Source organism: Macrobrachium nipponense, chromosome 33, assembly GCF_015104395.2.
Source record: "Macrobrachium nipponense isolate FS-2020 chromosome 33, ASM1510439v2, whole genome shotgun sequence".
Lineage (NCBI taxonomy): Eukaryota > Metazoa > Arthropoda > Malacostraca > Decapoda > Palaemonidae > Macrobrachium > Macrobrachium nipponense.
In genome coordinates this window covers 13,178,902-13,197,478 of record NC_087219.1, presented here as the reverse complement: position 1 = coordinate 13,197,478, position 18,577 = coordinate 13,178,902, and the positions used below count along the sequence as shown (strand labels likewise).

Genomic DNA, 18,577 nt, shown 5'->3' with positions numbered 1-18,577 from the left:
GATCCATCAACCCATAATTCTGACTGATTATTTTCTTGATCCCCAATCATAATTTGAATGATTAATTTCTCCGGATCCCCACCATCATAATTTGAACTGATTATTTCTGGATACCCCACAATCATAATTTGACTGTATTACTTCTCGATCCCCCATCCATAATTGAATTTGGATTATTTCCCTCCCCCGATCCCCCATGATCTTGGGACTGATTATCTTTTCTCGATTCCCTCATCCTAAATTGAATTTGATTATCTTCTGATTCCCTATCCCAAATTTGACTGGAATTATTTCTCGGATCCCCCCATCCTAATAACATTCTTTGACCTGATTTATTTCTGGATTGTATTTCCCCTCCTATCATAATTTGACTGTAATTATTTTCTCGGAATCCGCCAAATCATAATTTGGAATCTGAATTCTATTTCCCTGGACTCCCCCAATATCATGAATTTGGAGATGATTATTTCTCGGATCCACCATACCCAAATTAATTGAATTGATCTTGATTTCTTTTGGATGTGATCCTCTCTTGACCCCCTGATTCTTTCCTTTTCGAAATCCCTCCATTCATTAAATTTCTTGGAATGATTATTGTCTGGAATCCCCTATCATAATCTGAACATGATTGTTTCAGTTCTTGGATTCCCCCATCCTCCCTTTGAACCTGTATTTCTCTATTCCCCCATCCCCATGTAACTTTGATCTGAGTTATTTCTCGGCATCCCCCCTATCATTAATTTGAATCTGGAGTTTCTTTCTCCCGGATCCTCCTATCATAATTTGGACTGACATTTATTTTCTGGATCCCACATTATAATTTGACTGATTATTTCTGGATCCCCAATCATAATTTGACTGATTATTTCTGGATCCTCAATCATAATTTGACTGATTATTTCTGGATCCTCAATCATAATTTGACTGATTATTTCTCGATCCCACATCATAATTTGACTGATTATTTCTCGATCCCCCATTATAATTTGACTGATTATTTCTCGATCTCATCATAATTTGACTGATTATTTCTGGATCCTCAATCATAATTTGACTGATTATTTCTGGATCCCCCATCATAATCTGACTGATTATTTCTGGATCCCCCATCATAATTTGACTGATTATTTCTGGATCCCCCATCATAATTTGACTGATTATTTCTGGATCCCCCATCATAATTTGACTGATTATTTCTGGATCCCCCATCATAATTTGACTGATTATTTCTCGATCCCCCATCATAATTTGACTGATTATTTCTGGATCCCCTATCATAATTTGACTGATTATTTCTCGATACTGTGGTGGTGCTGGTAGGTATGGTAATGAGGATGGAGACAGAGACACAGAATTTTGGCTTGAACATCAGCACAAAGAAGAGCGAGATCATGGTTGTGAGTAAGGATGATGATTGGGTTGGCACATGGGGAGATAATGAACAATCAGAGGACAGGAACTCAAGCAAGTTGAGAAGTTTGTTTACTTGGGAAGTGTGGTAACAGCAGACGGGAGGCAAATTGAAGATATACAAAGAAGAAAACTAGGAGCAGCAAGAGCTTTTGAGGTTCTGAGAAAAAACATTTGGTCGAGGCATGAAATCAGCTTGAGAACTAAGATGAGAATATTCAATGCAGTAGTAATACCAGTCCTGATGTATGGCTCGTCCACCTGGGCACTGACCAGAACAGAGGAGAAAAGGTTGGATGCTTTTGAGATGAAGCTGCTGAGAAGGAATACTTGGCATTAAATGGGATGATTATGTTAGAAATGAAGACATCAGGGTGAGATTGAGGCAAAGGCCAGTCAGTACCAGGTTGAAGAGGGGAAGGCTGAAATGGTTTGGACATGTTGAGAGGATGGAAGAGAATAGAGACCCCAGGAGAGCACTGAGAGCAGTACAAATAGGAAGAAGACCGCTGGGTAGACCAAGAACGAGGTGGATAGACATAATTGTCAGGGATCTTTGATTGGATGAATCCAAAACTTAGAGGAAGCGAGGGAAATGGCTCGGGATAGAGACAGATGGAGAGGAACTGTATCAGCCTTATGCCACTGGCCAGTGGCGGGAAGATAAACATAAACATAAACAACAAAAACAACATTTCTCGATCCCACATCATAATTTGACTGATTATTTCTGGATCCCCCATCATAATTTGACTGATTATTTCTGGATCCCCCATCATAATTTGACTGATTATTTCTGGATCCCCATCATAATTTGACTGATTATTTCTGGATCCCCCATCATAATTTGACTGATTATTTCTGGATCCCCCATCATAATTTGACTGATTATTCGTGGATCGTCACCACAATATGTGAATGAAAATCGAGACGATTGTGAGTGCATTCACATCTCAGTCAGATAGGTTGCCCTTGAATTAAAAGTCCATTTGATTGTGTGTTTATCATCATTACAGTGTATCTTAATCGCATGATTGTTGGAATGTGGTTAAGATACAATCAGTAATGTTACGAGGATGGTCATGACTCTATCCAACATTCTGATTGTTGGAACTAGAATAAAAATGAGACCCAAGGCCGAACGCTGGGACCTAAGAGTCCATTCAGCACTGAAAATAATGTTGCCACAATTCTAAGGAGAGGGCGAAGGGAAGGCAGACAGAAGAGAGAGAATATGAACGGAGGTACAGTAAAAAAGAAATGAAAGTGGTTGCAGGTGAGTTGATCACCATTAAATGTGGCCAGATCAACATCACTACCTGGCTTACTTTGTACAAATCACCATCACACAGTTTGAGTGATTGTATCTGGAACACCACCATAGCCTGATATAATGTACGTAAGTAGATCACTATCGCAATCTTTTCAAAAATGTTTCTAGGAAATCGGACAAAGTGTTTTCATCAATTGTCATCAATCTTGCTAAACACACAAATAAATAGAAAAAAAACACTGCATAAGTGATATATATAAGGGAAAATGAAAGAAATCAATGCGTGTCCTACAACCCATTTATGAACTATATGAACGCAATGACTCCGTAGTGTCCACGTATACATTCTTCCAAAAATACTATGACAGTTGTGGAATGTCCCAAAAAGATGCGTAGAAACGAAGGAACGATCATAACTTGCGGCTGTGCGATTTATGAATACAATTCAGAGGAATGATAATTGTTTTATTTGCCGTTAAGACGGTATTTACCAGAGATTAACGCTTGCTGATCAAGGGCGCCCCAACAGAACTGTAATTTGTCACATGCGCTGTGGCACAGGAGTGCCAACCTTTCCGCGTTCGCTCGTAAGGCATGATTTTGCCTAATGACAAGATAAGTTGTAGTTTCCCTCTGCCATTTGTCATAGCCGGTGTATACTTAGGGATCATCATATCTTTGATATATGTATATTAAATCTCTCTCTCTCTCTCTCTTTCTCTGTACTTTTATTCCATCTAGACTTTACACTTATTTATTCGCCTCATTACGTTGAAATATAAAAGACTTTGCTCATCAAAAATACGCATTTTTTTTTGGGGGGGGGGGGGGGGGGGGGGGGGGAGGGGAGGGGGATGACGTTACTTGGCCCACCTCTAACCACTGGTCCCTCTCTATACCCCAGCTGCGACCTTCCACAGTTGACTAGTGAGCAATTATGTTTATGACAGCTTACAAATCTTGCCTTCCATCGAAGCATCACTACTTTAGTTAAAAACAAAAATAAAGAGAGAGAGAGAGAGAGAGAGAGAGAGAGAGAGAGAGAGAGAGAGAGAGTAATCCAAGGGCATGAAGAGTTATCAAATTTTTTTTAATGATCCACAACAGTCAACCAAACAGGCAGGTAATACATGTATATATATATATATATATATATATATATATATATATATATATATAGTATATATAATAACATGTATTACCTGCCTGTTGGTTGACTGTTGTGGATCATTCTAAAAAAATTTATAGCTCTTCATGCCCTTGGATTACTCTCTCTCTCTCTCTCTCTAATATCATATATATATATATATATATATATATATATATATATATATATATATATATATATATATATATATATATATATATATAAAAGAAACGCGGGACCAAAAACAGACAACTGACCACCTGCGACATAATTCACTTTATTAGGCGGTTTTAAAGAACGTGCTCATACTATATAGCTCCGTCCGTGTCCACGCTTCGAGTCCGGGATACACTGGAGAGAAGAGAGGAGAAGAGAGAAAGGGGAGAGAGACGAGATGAGGAGAGGAGGTGAGAGAGAGAGGAGAGAGAGAGAGATCGACCATTAAAAGATATCACAGATTACAGAAAAGTTTCAGAATCCGAGATTAGGAGAAAGTTATCGAGTCTTTGATGAACTTTTCCTCAGCCTGTGTCGTCGTCTCAGATATTTTGGCCTTTTGAGATAATTCAGAGGTGGGCCGTTGCAAAGGTCATGGAGACTTTGGATGATTGGGGGACGACGGTCTGTCAACGAGAATTAAATTTGGTTTTTAGGTACCTTACAATTATATATATATATATATATATTATATATATATATATATATATATATATATATATATATATATATAATATATATAATTATAAGATATAAAATATATAAAATATTTTTTTATATATATATTTATATTTATATAATAAATACATATATGTATCCTATATACATACATATTACTATATATATATATATATATATATATATATATATATATATTATATATATACATATAATTACAGGCAACATAATGCCACTTAGTTATACCTTCTTTGCTGATGCCCATAATAAGCAGAAGTGAAAAAGGACTTCAGGACTGATAAAAGCGCTCATTCTTTGGCAATGGTGACACTAACAAAATAGTGGGGAAAATAAGCAAAATTACAGAATTTTGAACCGATTTCAAAATTAACCCAATTCTAAAAATAACGTGGAATAGGGCTTCATCACCAATGTCAATAAGAAATAAAGTCTAAACGATAGGTATTAAGGATTTACCATCTATGCCAATATAAAGCCAAAGATGACTAAGGCTTATATCCTGACATACTATAGATAATAAGGTAAAGTTGGGCAATCTAAGGGCTTACAGAACAGATAAAATACGCAAACTCTGAAGGATGCAAGAGAGCGCCTGAGCACCATCTCAAAAGGGAATGAAATCTAAGGAATGCAAAATAAATAAGGTCTTGCTTCTGAGTCACTAATAGGATGATAATAATAGAAAATAAGGCTTTGGGACGATTCAATAATATATAATTAAATATTAGATAAGCAATAATACCATATATAACTTAAGAATTAACACCGGTAGAAATAAGGCCTCAGCATTGATGACAAAAATAACTAAAGGGTTAAATGAATAACAAGTAAGGCTTTACTACCGATGCCAACGTTAAGCAAAGGCGAAATAAAGCGTTTGTTTGACCCGCCCATAATTATCCTCGGATGTTTATCTTCACGCGTTTTCGTTGCGCCGCCCGTTTTCTTTGTAACGGCCCACCACGGCCGCCGCAGCCTTTTCTCGATTGCATCCTGGAATGATTGATGGCATTGATTTCCTCTGTTTTGCTAAGCTGTCATTTACGACGACGTGACGGCATCTTTGCCTTGAAGGTTGTTCGGCTAATGGGTCTGATATGATTCTCCTTGTAGTTATAATTCGTTCGTGATGAAACGATAATTGCTACCTCGTAGGTTGAGAGATTAATCAGTGATGTCTTCATTAAGTAAAATGTTGATTTTTATGGTTTCTCTTGTTCTTTTATGAGGTAGGAGGGACACTATGTCTTTTCCAGTGTCTGTCTGAACGTCTGCCTGCCTCACTGTCTGTACTGGCAGGCCATCTTGACTCTGTCTCTGTACTGACAGGATGATTTAAATGTGTGTGTCTGTATTGACAGGATATCTCAGACTTTCTTCTATCGGCAGGATATCTCAAGAGCGGATGAATTGAATTTAATGAAAATTTACAGGTAATTTCATTATGTAATAAGGTACAAATAGTTTGAGAGAAATCGACGCTGCGTTGATGACCTCCCATTATCAACAAGGTGAGCTGGTTTGGTGGTGTAGAGGAAACGGGAAAAGGAGGGCTAAGTGAAAAGATTGAATTATTCAGATCCTCGAGAACAGACAACCTAGAAAGTGCCTTGGAGAATTATATGAGAAGAGCACCAATGCTCTGGTGATGCTTCAGTGCTTATGTGTCACAGACCTGTTAGACAGTGGAAGATGATCGCCTTATTCATTAGCTAGAGAATATGACAATGACTGCTATCTTGTATTTTTCTAAAGCCATCCACACTGAATCTTCTAGAAGCTTGTATTTTCTATTACGACGAATGTATGCATGCTCTCATTATTTCATTTCTACGTTTACTTTCCAATGTACAATACCTGCACGGCTCTACAGAGAGAGAGAGAGAGAGAGAGAGAGAGAGAGAGAGAGACTAATATTCCTACAAATCCAAGTGTCTAGCTTTAGGTTTAAGCTAATAAATTCTCTCTCTCTCTCTCTTTACTTAATTCCTATACACTCTGGAGGAGCCACTACTCGAAATTAAAACGAAGCAAACAATCACCATTGTTTTGCCTGTTTTCTGACCAGGCGGCAAACAAACACAGCAGCTCTCACGCGAAGTGAACTCCTTGTTTCCTCTCCTTGTTTGTCCTTGTTCCCGAGGACAGGACTTCCCCAGAACAAATACGGCTCTTTTTGTCGTCTCCTCGGACACCGGACAAGAGAGAGAGAGAGACCTCCTTTGTGACGGATTCAGTCAGGACCAATTAAAAGTAAACAATTTGCTGTCAGAGAGAGAGAGAGAGAGAGAGAGAGAGAGAGAGAGAGAGAGAGAGAGAGAGAGAGCAACGAAAAAAAAGCTGGTAATAAACACACAAATTGGTAGGATCCATTCATAACTCTCTCGTTTTACCATACCAGGTAGTCGCAACGATAGATAAGTTGCAATCACTCAATCAAATCTAAAAGTTCTGTCTCCAGTTGGCAGTCATGCCCCCACCCCCCGCCTTCTCTCTCTCTCTCTCTCTCTCTCTCTCTTGGTTTCTCAATCCACTATGTATATACCGTTCACACCAGATACTAAGGTCTATTGCAGCGTCGTATGTACTAACTTCAAGCAATAACAATCCCGGGATAGCCGCTTTGCCAAAGTCGATTGTTTATCACTGTATGTGAACCGAATGCCAGGGTTCGAATCCTGGTGGGGGTAAATGCATTCATTTTAATTATAATTCCCTTTCGGGTGTAAGGTATTCCCAACATATTGTGAATAAGCATGGTAAGGTATTCTCAACATATTGTGATAAGCATGGGCTATATATATATATATATATATATATATATATATATATATATATATATATATATATATATATATATATATTTTACACATCTATATATATATTATATCTATATATATATATATATATATTATATATATATATATATATATATAATATTTACACACATATATATTTATATATTATATATATATATATATATATATATATATTATATATTTACATATATATATTTATATATCATATATATATATATCTATATATATATATAATATTTATATATATATAAATATATATATATATATATATATATATATATATATATATATATATATATATATATAACTTGATCACGTGCAAAATTGTTCTGAGCACTTCTACAATTAGCATCAACACCTCATTTGAGCAGGATGGTATTTAATGGGGATTGTATTAAAAAAAAAAAAGTTATAAGCTTTCGAGGACAATCTGTCATCGTTCGGCTACCGACAATGAATAGTCCTCAAAATCTTGTAACTTTTTGTAACTCTTTTTAAAATAAAATCTGCATTAGATACATTCTGTTCAAATGATGTCCTGTTACTAAATATATATATATATATATATATAGTATATATATATAGTATATATATAATATATATATATTATATATATATATAATTTATATATATATATATAATATATAAACTATATATATAATAATTATACATAATATAAAGAAGCTGAATGAAGAGATGAGAAGAGAGAGAGAGAGAGAGAGAGAGAGAGATCGAAAGCGGGTCCACTATTTGCCCTGGCAATCCGCATAATAAACAAATAGTCTTTTGTAAATCGATACCTACCAAACTTCCTCTTTCCCCCTCCACCCTCTCTCTCTCTCTCTCTCTCCTCTCCCCTCTGCTCAGTTCCCCTCAAGTGGAGAAAATATAAAATGGCCAAGTACCCGGCAGTTACCCTGCGCGTGTACGTGTCCATGTGCGTCGTGTGTGTGAATTCATCTGCATATTAATTTTCTCAGTTTATATTATCGTTGTATGTCGACCGTAATAGCAGTGTCCTCTTCAATGTGAATGAGACCTACGCTACTTTAGAATTCTGTTGTGGTATTTTAAGTTGTTTTATATATATATATATATATATATATATATATATATATAATATGTATATATTATATTATATATTGTATATTATATATATATTGTGTATATATATATATATATATATATATATATATATATATATATATATATATATATATATATATATATATATATATATATATATAAATATATATATATATATATATATATATATATATATACCATTTATGTTCTCTTGAAAGTCACGAACAAAACAACGATGTTTTTGTATATATGCACGCATACATAAATACACACAAACACACACACACACACACACACACACATATATATTATATATATATATATATATATATATATATATATAATATATACCTGTCAATTTCCTGTGGTATTCGCTTATATATAATATGTTTTAATATATATATATATATATATATATATATATATATATATATATCAATGCACGTATGTATGGAAATTCTGCCATACATCTACGTATGTATGCATGCATGTATGTATGTACGCGAGAGCTAGCGCGCGCATGTATGAATGTATATACACAAGAATACGTATACAGTCATGGACACTCCAAACAATGGAAAAATAATTAGGATTGGATGCTGTCAAACCGCAATTGTTAATCCTATTAACTTACGGAGGGTGATCTTTTAACGAGAGAGAGAGAGAGAGAGAGAGAGAGAGAGAGAGAGAGAGAGAGAGAGAGAGAGAGAGTATAATAAACAAATAAATCAATGTTTTATATTTCCCCCATTGGAAACATTTAAACCTGAATTCTCTAGTCTTGTGAGGTGTCAAAACGTTTTTTATAGAGATTCTGACCTTTGGATCGAATTTCAGAAGAGCTCTCCAACATATTGAATGGTTCCAATTTTCCAGTCTCTAGTTTGATCACAAATGGAGAGGTCTAAAACACTATTTTTTTTCTTTTACTGTGGCTAATATAATTCTAAACTGCTGCGTCGCGTCGGTTATCAATGGAACACTTTACAAACTTTACAAACACGTAATTCTGGATCTCTCTTTCCTTCAGTGGTAGGATTAGAATCAATCCATGCAAATTATTTACAGCAAGGAGTTAGAATATATCTACAGCATGTCCCCTTACGAAGGAATGAAATACACAAACACACACACCTAGAAAAGGAGTGCGCGTTCATAGTGTATATCTTGGATGTGTTCTTGCAACAAAAAGTGACATTACATTGTCACATACACCGTGACATATTTTTCTGTATCCACAAATATATCATTAAGCAACAAATGTCGTCTAAAATTCATCTGACTATACCTCGGCAATAACTTACACCTTAGAGGGATTTTAACTGAAAAGTGTTTCTTATCAATTATAATTGTTAAATGACTCCGGAGGTATAAAGTGAAAAGGATATCAAACTATACACTATGTGGCTTAACATTTGAGAGAGAGAAGAGAAGAGAGAGTAGAGAGAGAGAGAGAGAGAGAGAGTATAGAGAGAGAGAGAGAGAGAGCGAGAGAGAGAGAGAGAGAGAGAGGAGAGAAGAGAGTGTGTGTGTGTTATATATACATAAATACATACGTATATTATTATATAATATACACACATACATATTTGTATATGTGTGTTTGTGTGCGCGCGCGTTTGTGCGCTTGTAACTTGATACAACCCGCACTCAACACAAACTTCAGATGCATTTCTGGCCAAATCGTACAACAGCCAGAAGGCCTTGGAACCTGCAAGCTAAAAAAAAACAAAAAAACTAATAATTAAAAATTAAAAAAGGACGCATACAGACAGACAGACAGACAAACAAACCAACACACACACTCACTGGTACGTGGTGACATGGGGCAGAACTGCGCACTGGCGGAGGCCGGAGCGCCCTGGCTGGTGTGACGGCTTCTGACGAGTCCACAAAGACCAAAGTATTTCTGTGACTGACGTGTGTAAGTCACTGGGGTATCATGCATCAGTACCCATGCCACCCCCCATCCCCCTTTCAGAGGCGTACAAGGGGTCAAGATCAGGGACGTGTGCGCGTGTGGACGCGCGCGTACGTACGCTAATATGGATAAACAGGGGTGCGCACGATTTCCTGGCTCATACGCGCGTAATGAGAGAGGCAGACATTTCGTTTGAATGTATGAACGCGACTACGAATGCTTCTCATAAATGCTTACGGATATTAATGGTTTATACAGTTCTGATACTTAGATACGCACGTACACACTGCTGGCTCTCATATATGATCACAAGCACATATACGCACAAACCATCATTGGCAAATCATCAATGTGCGTAAGTGTACTAACGTATATCTAAGCAGCAAGAAGTAAATGGAGATACTCATATTTTTCAGCAGTTTACCCTCAATGTATGGATATATATAATATGTATGTATGTATGTATGTATATATAATATATATTATATATATATATATAATGTATAATTATATATATTATAATATTAATAATTATAATATATTATATTATATATAAATATTATATATATATTAATATATAATACACTAGGTGACTCGGCCCTCGTCTCGCAGTTTGCATAAGCAACTGTGAATGACTTGGCGGTTTTCAGGTAATGATTCGGTAAACACCTGGCAATGCAACTCGGGGGTTCTTTATTATGCTTTGCAGAGAGAGAGAGAGAGAGAGAGAGAGATTGAAGAGGAGACTAGAGGAGAGAGAGAGAGAGAGAGAGAGATATGCATACAAAGAGCGAGTTTATGTTTCCACAAAGAACACTGACCAAGCATTTCCCCTTCGTCTGTCTTTCACACAGGGAGCAAAGAGACTGCCTTCATCTACGCCGTCACCTCAGCAGGGGTGGTGCACGCCGTTACCCAAGCCTGCTCGTCAGGGAACCTCACAGACTGCTCCTGCGACATGAGCAAGCAAGGACTCTCAACTCCCGAAGGCTGGAAGTGGGGAGGTTGTAGGTAAGCGTAAGATACCATTTTCTTGGAAAGCTGCCGTTTTCTATGAGTTACAACTTTGTTTGCTTTAATTTATGATATACTGTTTCATTGTCTTGTCATGCTTTGATTTCTTAAAGTTAACATCAGTCAGACACTGGAATAGTATGGATATACCATTTTCTTGGGGCCACTATATTTTGACTTGAGAAGTACAGTTTTCTTTATTTGAGGGGATACTTTCCTCTTTCACTTACAGCATACAGTTTTATTTATTCTCTGTTATCAGTTAAATTACTTTAATCTAATGCAAAACAATTTCCCCCCCACTTCTGAGTTTCTTAGTGTCGCCTTCCCGCTGAATATGAACTCGGCTTCTTTCTTATGCACGAATTCTGCTGACAGTTTGTACAAAGTCTAGGCCTATCTTGAATGGAGTACCACAGGATAAAGTTCTAGGACCTTTGTTAATTCAATCTTTATTACTTTCTTAACTCCTCACCCCTACGATTTAAAAAGGAAATCACTGCTGTCATTAACGCAACTCTGGAGTGGATCAACATCCTGTGTATGAAATACGTTAAGTTAATTTCTATACGAATGCTAGTTATTTAGGTTTATTAAATATACCTCTAAATATCTAAACTTGTCATCGTTCTTGATAGCTTTGTTGCCCACATTCAATATTTTCATGGAAATGCCAAGAAAAGTGTTATAGCACCGCTTGTTAAAAACACTTGACCGTGAACAATACTTCCTAAAATGCTGTCAATCTCACTTCACCATTTTTTTTTTCTTAAATCTCAAGGAAAAATAGATTTCAGTGAATTTCGTTCATAAGCGAACTTTTACCGGGAAGATCAACCGTCCTCAATTCGTAACGTCACTGTTTTGACGTTTTAAAGTAAGCGTTTGTGGCCGCCAATCACAGTTGTTTTCTTCTTAGAAATCCCTTCAGGCGCTTCTTCTGCTAGTATATATTGGTCTGAGTAAACAACAACCGACTGTAAGTGGTCACTAACGTCCGTTATAGGGGCGAATGTTTGGTGGAATTCCTCTCTCTCTCTCTCTCTCTCTCTCTCTCTCTCACACACACACACACACATATATATATATATATATATATATATATATATATATATATATATATATATATATATATATATATATATATATATATATATATATATATATATATATATATATATATATATATATATATATATATATATATATATATATTTAAAAATTACAGTAGATGCACGTGACTTCATAAATAAGCGAATCCCACACGAAAATGATAGTCAGAAATCCTAGCGCTTTCGTCTTTACTTAAAGACGAAAGCGCTTGGATTTCTATAATTTTCCTTTGGGATTCGCTTATATATATATATATATATATATATATATATATATATATATATATATATAGATCTCACATAACCTCGAATTACCTTAACTTTGAGAATAAAAAATATATACTCACTAATTTTACTTAGTCTCCCCCGTAAAAAAAATGCTCGTTTTCTTTAAAAATCCTGCCTTTAGTTTGGTACGTTTTCTTTACACCTACAGCGATAGCTCTGCTTAACCTCTTGGATACAACTTTTATGGAAATCGACCTACTAAATCATTTCTGTAGTATATAACATTACTCGAAATATTTCCCCCTCCTCCTTTCAGCGACAACTTACGATTTGGAATCCAATTCGCCCGCCAGTTCGTCGATGCACCCGAGAAAGAACGCCACAAGAAATTCAAACGGAAACGAAACTTGATGAATCTCCACAATAATGAGGCTGGAAGGGAGGTAAGTGCGTTACAATGACGTAAATCTTGTCTTTCAGACTTGCAATTTTTGTCTTATGAGTATATCATTTTATGTATATATATATATATATATATATATATATATATATATATATATATATATATATATAAAAGGTATAAGCCACGAGGGAAAATAAACAACGGAGTTTCCGCAAGATCTTTCGTCTGCTAAGTAAGGACGTTGAACGTCGAAAGCTCTTGCGGACACTCCGTTGTTTATTTTCCCTCATGGTTTATACCTTTATTTATGGAATTATCACATTCCAAACTTTCGCGATTCAGTTATACATACACACGAACACACACACACACACACACACACATACTATATATATATATATATATATATATATATATATATATATATATACACATATACATATATATATACATACATATATATATACATATATATCTATATATATATGTATATATATATATCTATATATATATATATATATATATATATATATATATATATATATATATATATATATATATATATATATATATATATATATATATATATATATATATATATATATATATATATACTATATATATATATATATATATATATATATGTATATATGTATATATATGTATATGTATATATATATATATATATATATATATATACATAGACTTTAAAATTAAATATGATATATATGTATAGTATATATATATTATATGTAATAAATATATATAATTATACATTAGCCTTTAAAATTAAATATGAAGTTAATATATAAAAGAATAAATAAATGTAATATATATATATACTATACATATATATATATCTATATATATATATATATATATATATAAATTTGTCTTACATCTGGATCGAACCACAGTCTCTCAAATGATATGGCATGGACCTGTGTGAGTCAGTTGGTAGCACTCTGGCCCTTCATTTGAGAGACCAGGTTTGATGCTGATGTGAGTCAGAAATTCATAATATAAATTAAACACATATAAAATTATTTCTGAAGAACACAGAAACAATGGAAAAGGATCAATGCTACCTATAATCCCCTACACATTTGCTGCATGATAACAAACCTAATTTCAAAACGGAAGATCAAAGCAAAGACATTTGTTTAGTGTGGACGGGAATTGCGGTCCATGTAAATCTTTAGGAAACTAATAGTCACACGAGATCCAGATGTAGGACAAATTTATATATAAGTCAGAAGTCTTGGTATCAACCTGCTTTTATTTTTATATGAAGATTATTTTCTTTATCCACGGGCTGGATCTTTGTGGGAATGCAAGATATATATACATCTTGTTTCAGGAACAATATGTATATACAGGCAGTCCCCAGAATGTCTTTGAGACAAACCCCGAGGCTAAAATAATAAGATTAAAGGGGCTTTTCACTCTCAGGTACTTTAATCTCCTCCTTATTCGGCCCTCCTCTCGATCTCTCTCTTCTAAATTTTACAACTATCTGAGCGAGAGCATTTTTATGGGATAACATAGACCGTCCATTCCCCTTTTCCTCTAGAAAATACCTATTTATTTTGTACACGATTGCCTTTTCTCAGCTCTGAAGTTGATGTCTATCCATGGCAGTGAAATGACCAGGAATGACTTGTAAGTCGGTGTCAAAGTTTCTCTACACTTCAGTCAGGCCAAAACTTTGCCATGACATATTCAAGCAATATTCAGTCATTGTTTTCTGTCCATTATTTTGTCAGAGAGAGAGAGAGAGAGAGAGAGAGAGAGATCTGTCTGAATACGATTGTTTATTTTCTCACTGGTCAAACTTACTCTGTTATGCTTTATTTCATATTTCCTTGCTCACCAATTTATTCTATATATTAAGAAATCAAAATATTTGTAGAAAGGAGAACTGTCTCCAGACATGTACAGTGACCACTGAAAGTGGCCCCTGAAGATAATCTAAGAGGCTTATCCATGGATTTAAACGCACATGGAACTGTTTGAAACATTGGCAACAGCACTAAAATGAGATGCCACGTTGCTAGAAAATCTGACTCCGTTTCTTGTTATTGCATGAAAAACTTTATCAATCGTGAACCTATGTAATAGATTTAGAATTCTGCATAACGGAAAAGATGATGTTTGATATCTGTAATGGAATAAAGGGTTTTATCTCTGCTGTTATAAATTTGGTAGATATGCGGAGATTAAACACACGTGGGAGGACCCAAACATCCCTGCCAGAGAGCACCTTATGGCCCCATAATTCAATTATCAGCATCTTATGGGGCCAATAAGCGGTACCCAGATCGCCATTAACCAAGTCTGCCGATAACTGGGGACTGCCTGTATATACATAATATATACTGTTCCTGGAACAGTTTATTGAAGTGTATTTGTAATTAACCCCTGGGAATTTTCTCACAGGCCGTTGCCCGTCTTATGAAGATGCAGTGTCGGTGTCACGGTGTGTCTGGCTCATGCGAAGTGAAGACCTGCTGGCGCTCCATCCCCTCCTTTTCTGCCGTTGGAGATTACCTCAAGCTGAAGTACCACAGTGCAGTACAGGTAAAGGAGGGACTCCATGCTAATTTGCAGGTAATAGGATTCCATTGCAATTCGTAGGTAATAAAATGATTCTATGCTAAGCCCTAGGAAATGAAGAGGTTCTAAGATAATCCTTGGGAAAAGAGAGTTGGATTCTGTCTTGATTCTTAAGAGGGATTTAATGGTAATCCATAGGTAACAGAGGGATTCCCTTAGGTTCCATGCATCATAGAGGGATTGTATCGTAATTTACGTAGTTAAAAGATTGATAATTACTTAGAAAAGAGGATTATGTCACAATTCACAGAAAATAAATATTCAATGACAAAGCACAAAAAAACAGAAGTATTCCATATTTCATATGCACTGAAAGGATTCCATGACAATCCATAGAAAATAGTGGAAATCCTCTAGTCAGTGGGTATTCAGAAGGATTCTATGATAATCCACTGGTAATAAAAGGTCTCTACAGTAATCTATAAGTATAAATTGGATTCAATGATAATAGCGACTCCAGTGAAGTAAACGTTATCATTTGATTTCATATTACAGTGCAGCTTATAAATTTAGAAGCATGCTTTCTCAAAACTTAGTTTCTTAATATGCTTGATAAATATGACTTTTCAAAGCAAGTTCATTGGTATATACAGACATGTATAGTATAAATGCACATACTATACTGGACTCACAGGGCAAATTTTCCTTCCAGTTGAAGCGCAAGAAGCGAAGGAGTTCCTCACGCCGACGGGAGCCTCCCCGCAGAAGGCGACGAAAGCGCCGCAGTCGTCGAAACCGCCGCTTCCCAGCAGGGAAGGATGACTTGGTCCACATCCACAAGTCACCCAACTACTGCGTGCAGGACAAAAAGAAGGGGATCCTGGGCACTCACGGCCGCTACTGCAACAAGACGTCCAACGGGGCTGACTCCTGCAAACTGCTCTGTTGTGGCCGAGGATACAATACCAAGGTTAGTGATGCAGGATGGATTTCACTATATTTATGAGATTTAGGCTGTCAAGCCTAGCACTGGTGCACTTTTTGCCATTCAGTGCTTAAGATGGTGAAAATAGGGGTTGGACTGGTTGGATAGCAATTCAGAGAGATCCAAAAAATAGAGATGAAGTACACGGATCTAAAGGTGGAACTGGGAGAGAACCCCACTCTTGGACAGCAACAGTGAAGAAAGGACGCAGGAATGTAGGTAACGTAAATGTGCACTGATGGCACTACCCTACTACAAGAGATGTAGGATGGAAAAACGAAGATCAACATACTGTGAGACATACCAACTTTATTATACACCAATAGTGTTTTCCATTTCATAATCAATTGAACACAGGAGATAAGTATCTTAGTTTCAATTGCTGTACTTTGTTTCTTAATAATTTATTTACCACTGATATCTTAAGTTTTAGGCATTCTTACACTGCTAGTACATATTTATTTAGTTTATGTGGTGATTTCTGCTTTTATACTGCCTTCAAACTGAACCATAACTCATATTTTATTCATATGATTATCTGGTTTTAAAGTAAGATTTCACAAATTCATCTCTATGCATACAACTATGTTTCTTATGGCTATAGTGGATCTGACTTGTAATTTCGTCTCTTTACAGGTGGAGACGTACGTTGACAGATGTCACTGCAAGTTCGTCTGGTGCTGTTACGTCAAATGCAAGACCTGCGTGACTAATGTGGATGTGTACACCTGCAAATAAAACTCGATTTGGTTTCAGGTTTCCCTAAGTCTTGGGTTAATGGAATGGGAGTGAAAGGAAAGCCTGAGGAACTTAACAGTCTTCGCTGCTTGATCGAAGTGTCTCCGGTATGCTGCTAAAGAAATGTATGAGGTGGTCTACTTACTGAGACAGAAACAGTCCCTCAACATAGCTAAATTTCTCAAACCTTGACAATTATGTAATAAGCACCCAAATATGGAGGCTTATTCTTTGAAAAGGAACAGTGCTGAGGTTTGGACCTGCATTCGAACTTTGCAAAAGGGGTTCTGAGAGTAAAAACATCAGATCAGAATAGAAAGTTATCCTGTGTTGATAGATTACCAATGAAGTAAGAGACATTGTTAATCAAAGGTGGAAAAGACATGATAACCAAAAATTAGCAATGCAAATTTTGCTTTGGTTGCTAAGTGGAAACACTGTGTTGTCTCATAAACCCCTAACAGCATGTAAGATGGAGATGAAGTGTTGTGTTGTAAAACCTTGACAGCATGCGATGAAGTGATTTCCTTTCTGGTAAACAGATTTAAGACAGCAGGCGTCGCCATATCTCTGAAATGCTGAACTTTAGATTAAAATGCTTTCTTCTTCTGTTGGTCATGTTTTCAAAGAACTCGTTAATATGTAAGCATTAGCATGTATCGTTTCAATTCTATGTTTTAACGATGTATGATGTTGATAGATATGTGTGTACCCTATGCAGGCAGCCTCACGATTCTTTAGGAAAAAAACCTCAGTTGCCTGAAGTTGACTGAGGGAATGAAAGCCCTATTTCTTCTTTGTCTTTATCTTTTCTCCTCTTCTTCTTCTTCTGAGAAGCAGAGAAAAATCAACATGCCAACTATAACGTAACAGACTCGTCCCATAAGTTTCACCTAGTGATCAAAATGTTTCGTCCAAAAAAACAAACATACTCTCCTCTGAATGAAGTGGAATCTTTACTCTTGACTTTTCATATTTCCTTCAGAAAGATGACAAATAGTCAGAAAACAATTTCCTTTTTTTTTAATGAAAAGTTTGAAGTTTATCAGTAGATGTGCATAATAATCATGTTCAATTTTATTCTTTCTATTTATAGATATTTTTAAAATATCATGGGAAGTCTGTTCTAAGTGAAAAAAAAATTTAGTTTTAATCCCATCTAACTTTTTGCATTTGAAACAATAAGATA

The 18,577-nt window shown here is 35.6% G+C and overlaps 1 protein-coding gene across 3 annotated transcripts in view; it reads left to right on the top strand.

Moving 5' to 3' along the window:
• The window catches only part of LOC135202947 (protein Wnt-16-like), a 329,737-nt gene extending 311,390 nt beyond the window's left edge, over nt 1-18,347 (top strand). Inside the window, exons 3-7 of one of the 3 annotated variants that reach the window (XM_064232435.1) lie at nt 11,207-11,363; nt 13,023-13,149; nt 15,549-15,689; nt 16,360-16,635; nt 17,287-18,347. In XM_064232435.1, coding sequence (XP_064088505.1) covers nt 11,207-11,363; nt 13,023-13,149; nt 15,549-15,689; nt 16,360-16,635; nt 17,287-17,388 — 803 coding nt within the window. In that variant the 3' untranslated portion in view covers nt 17,389-18,347. Of the gene's footprint in view, nt 1-11,206; nt 11,364-13,022; nt 13,150-15,548; nt 15,720-16,359; nt 16,636-17,286 lie in introns of all 3 variants that reach the window. The other 2 variants (XM_064232434.1, XM_064232436.1) reach the window with 2 other exon arrangements.
• The last annotated feature ends 230 nt before the right edge of the window (nt 18,348-18,577 follow it).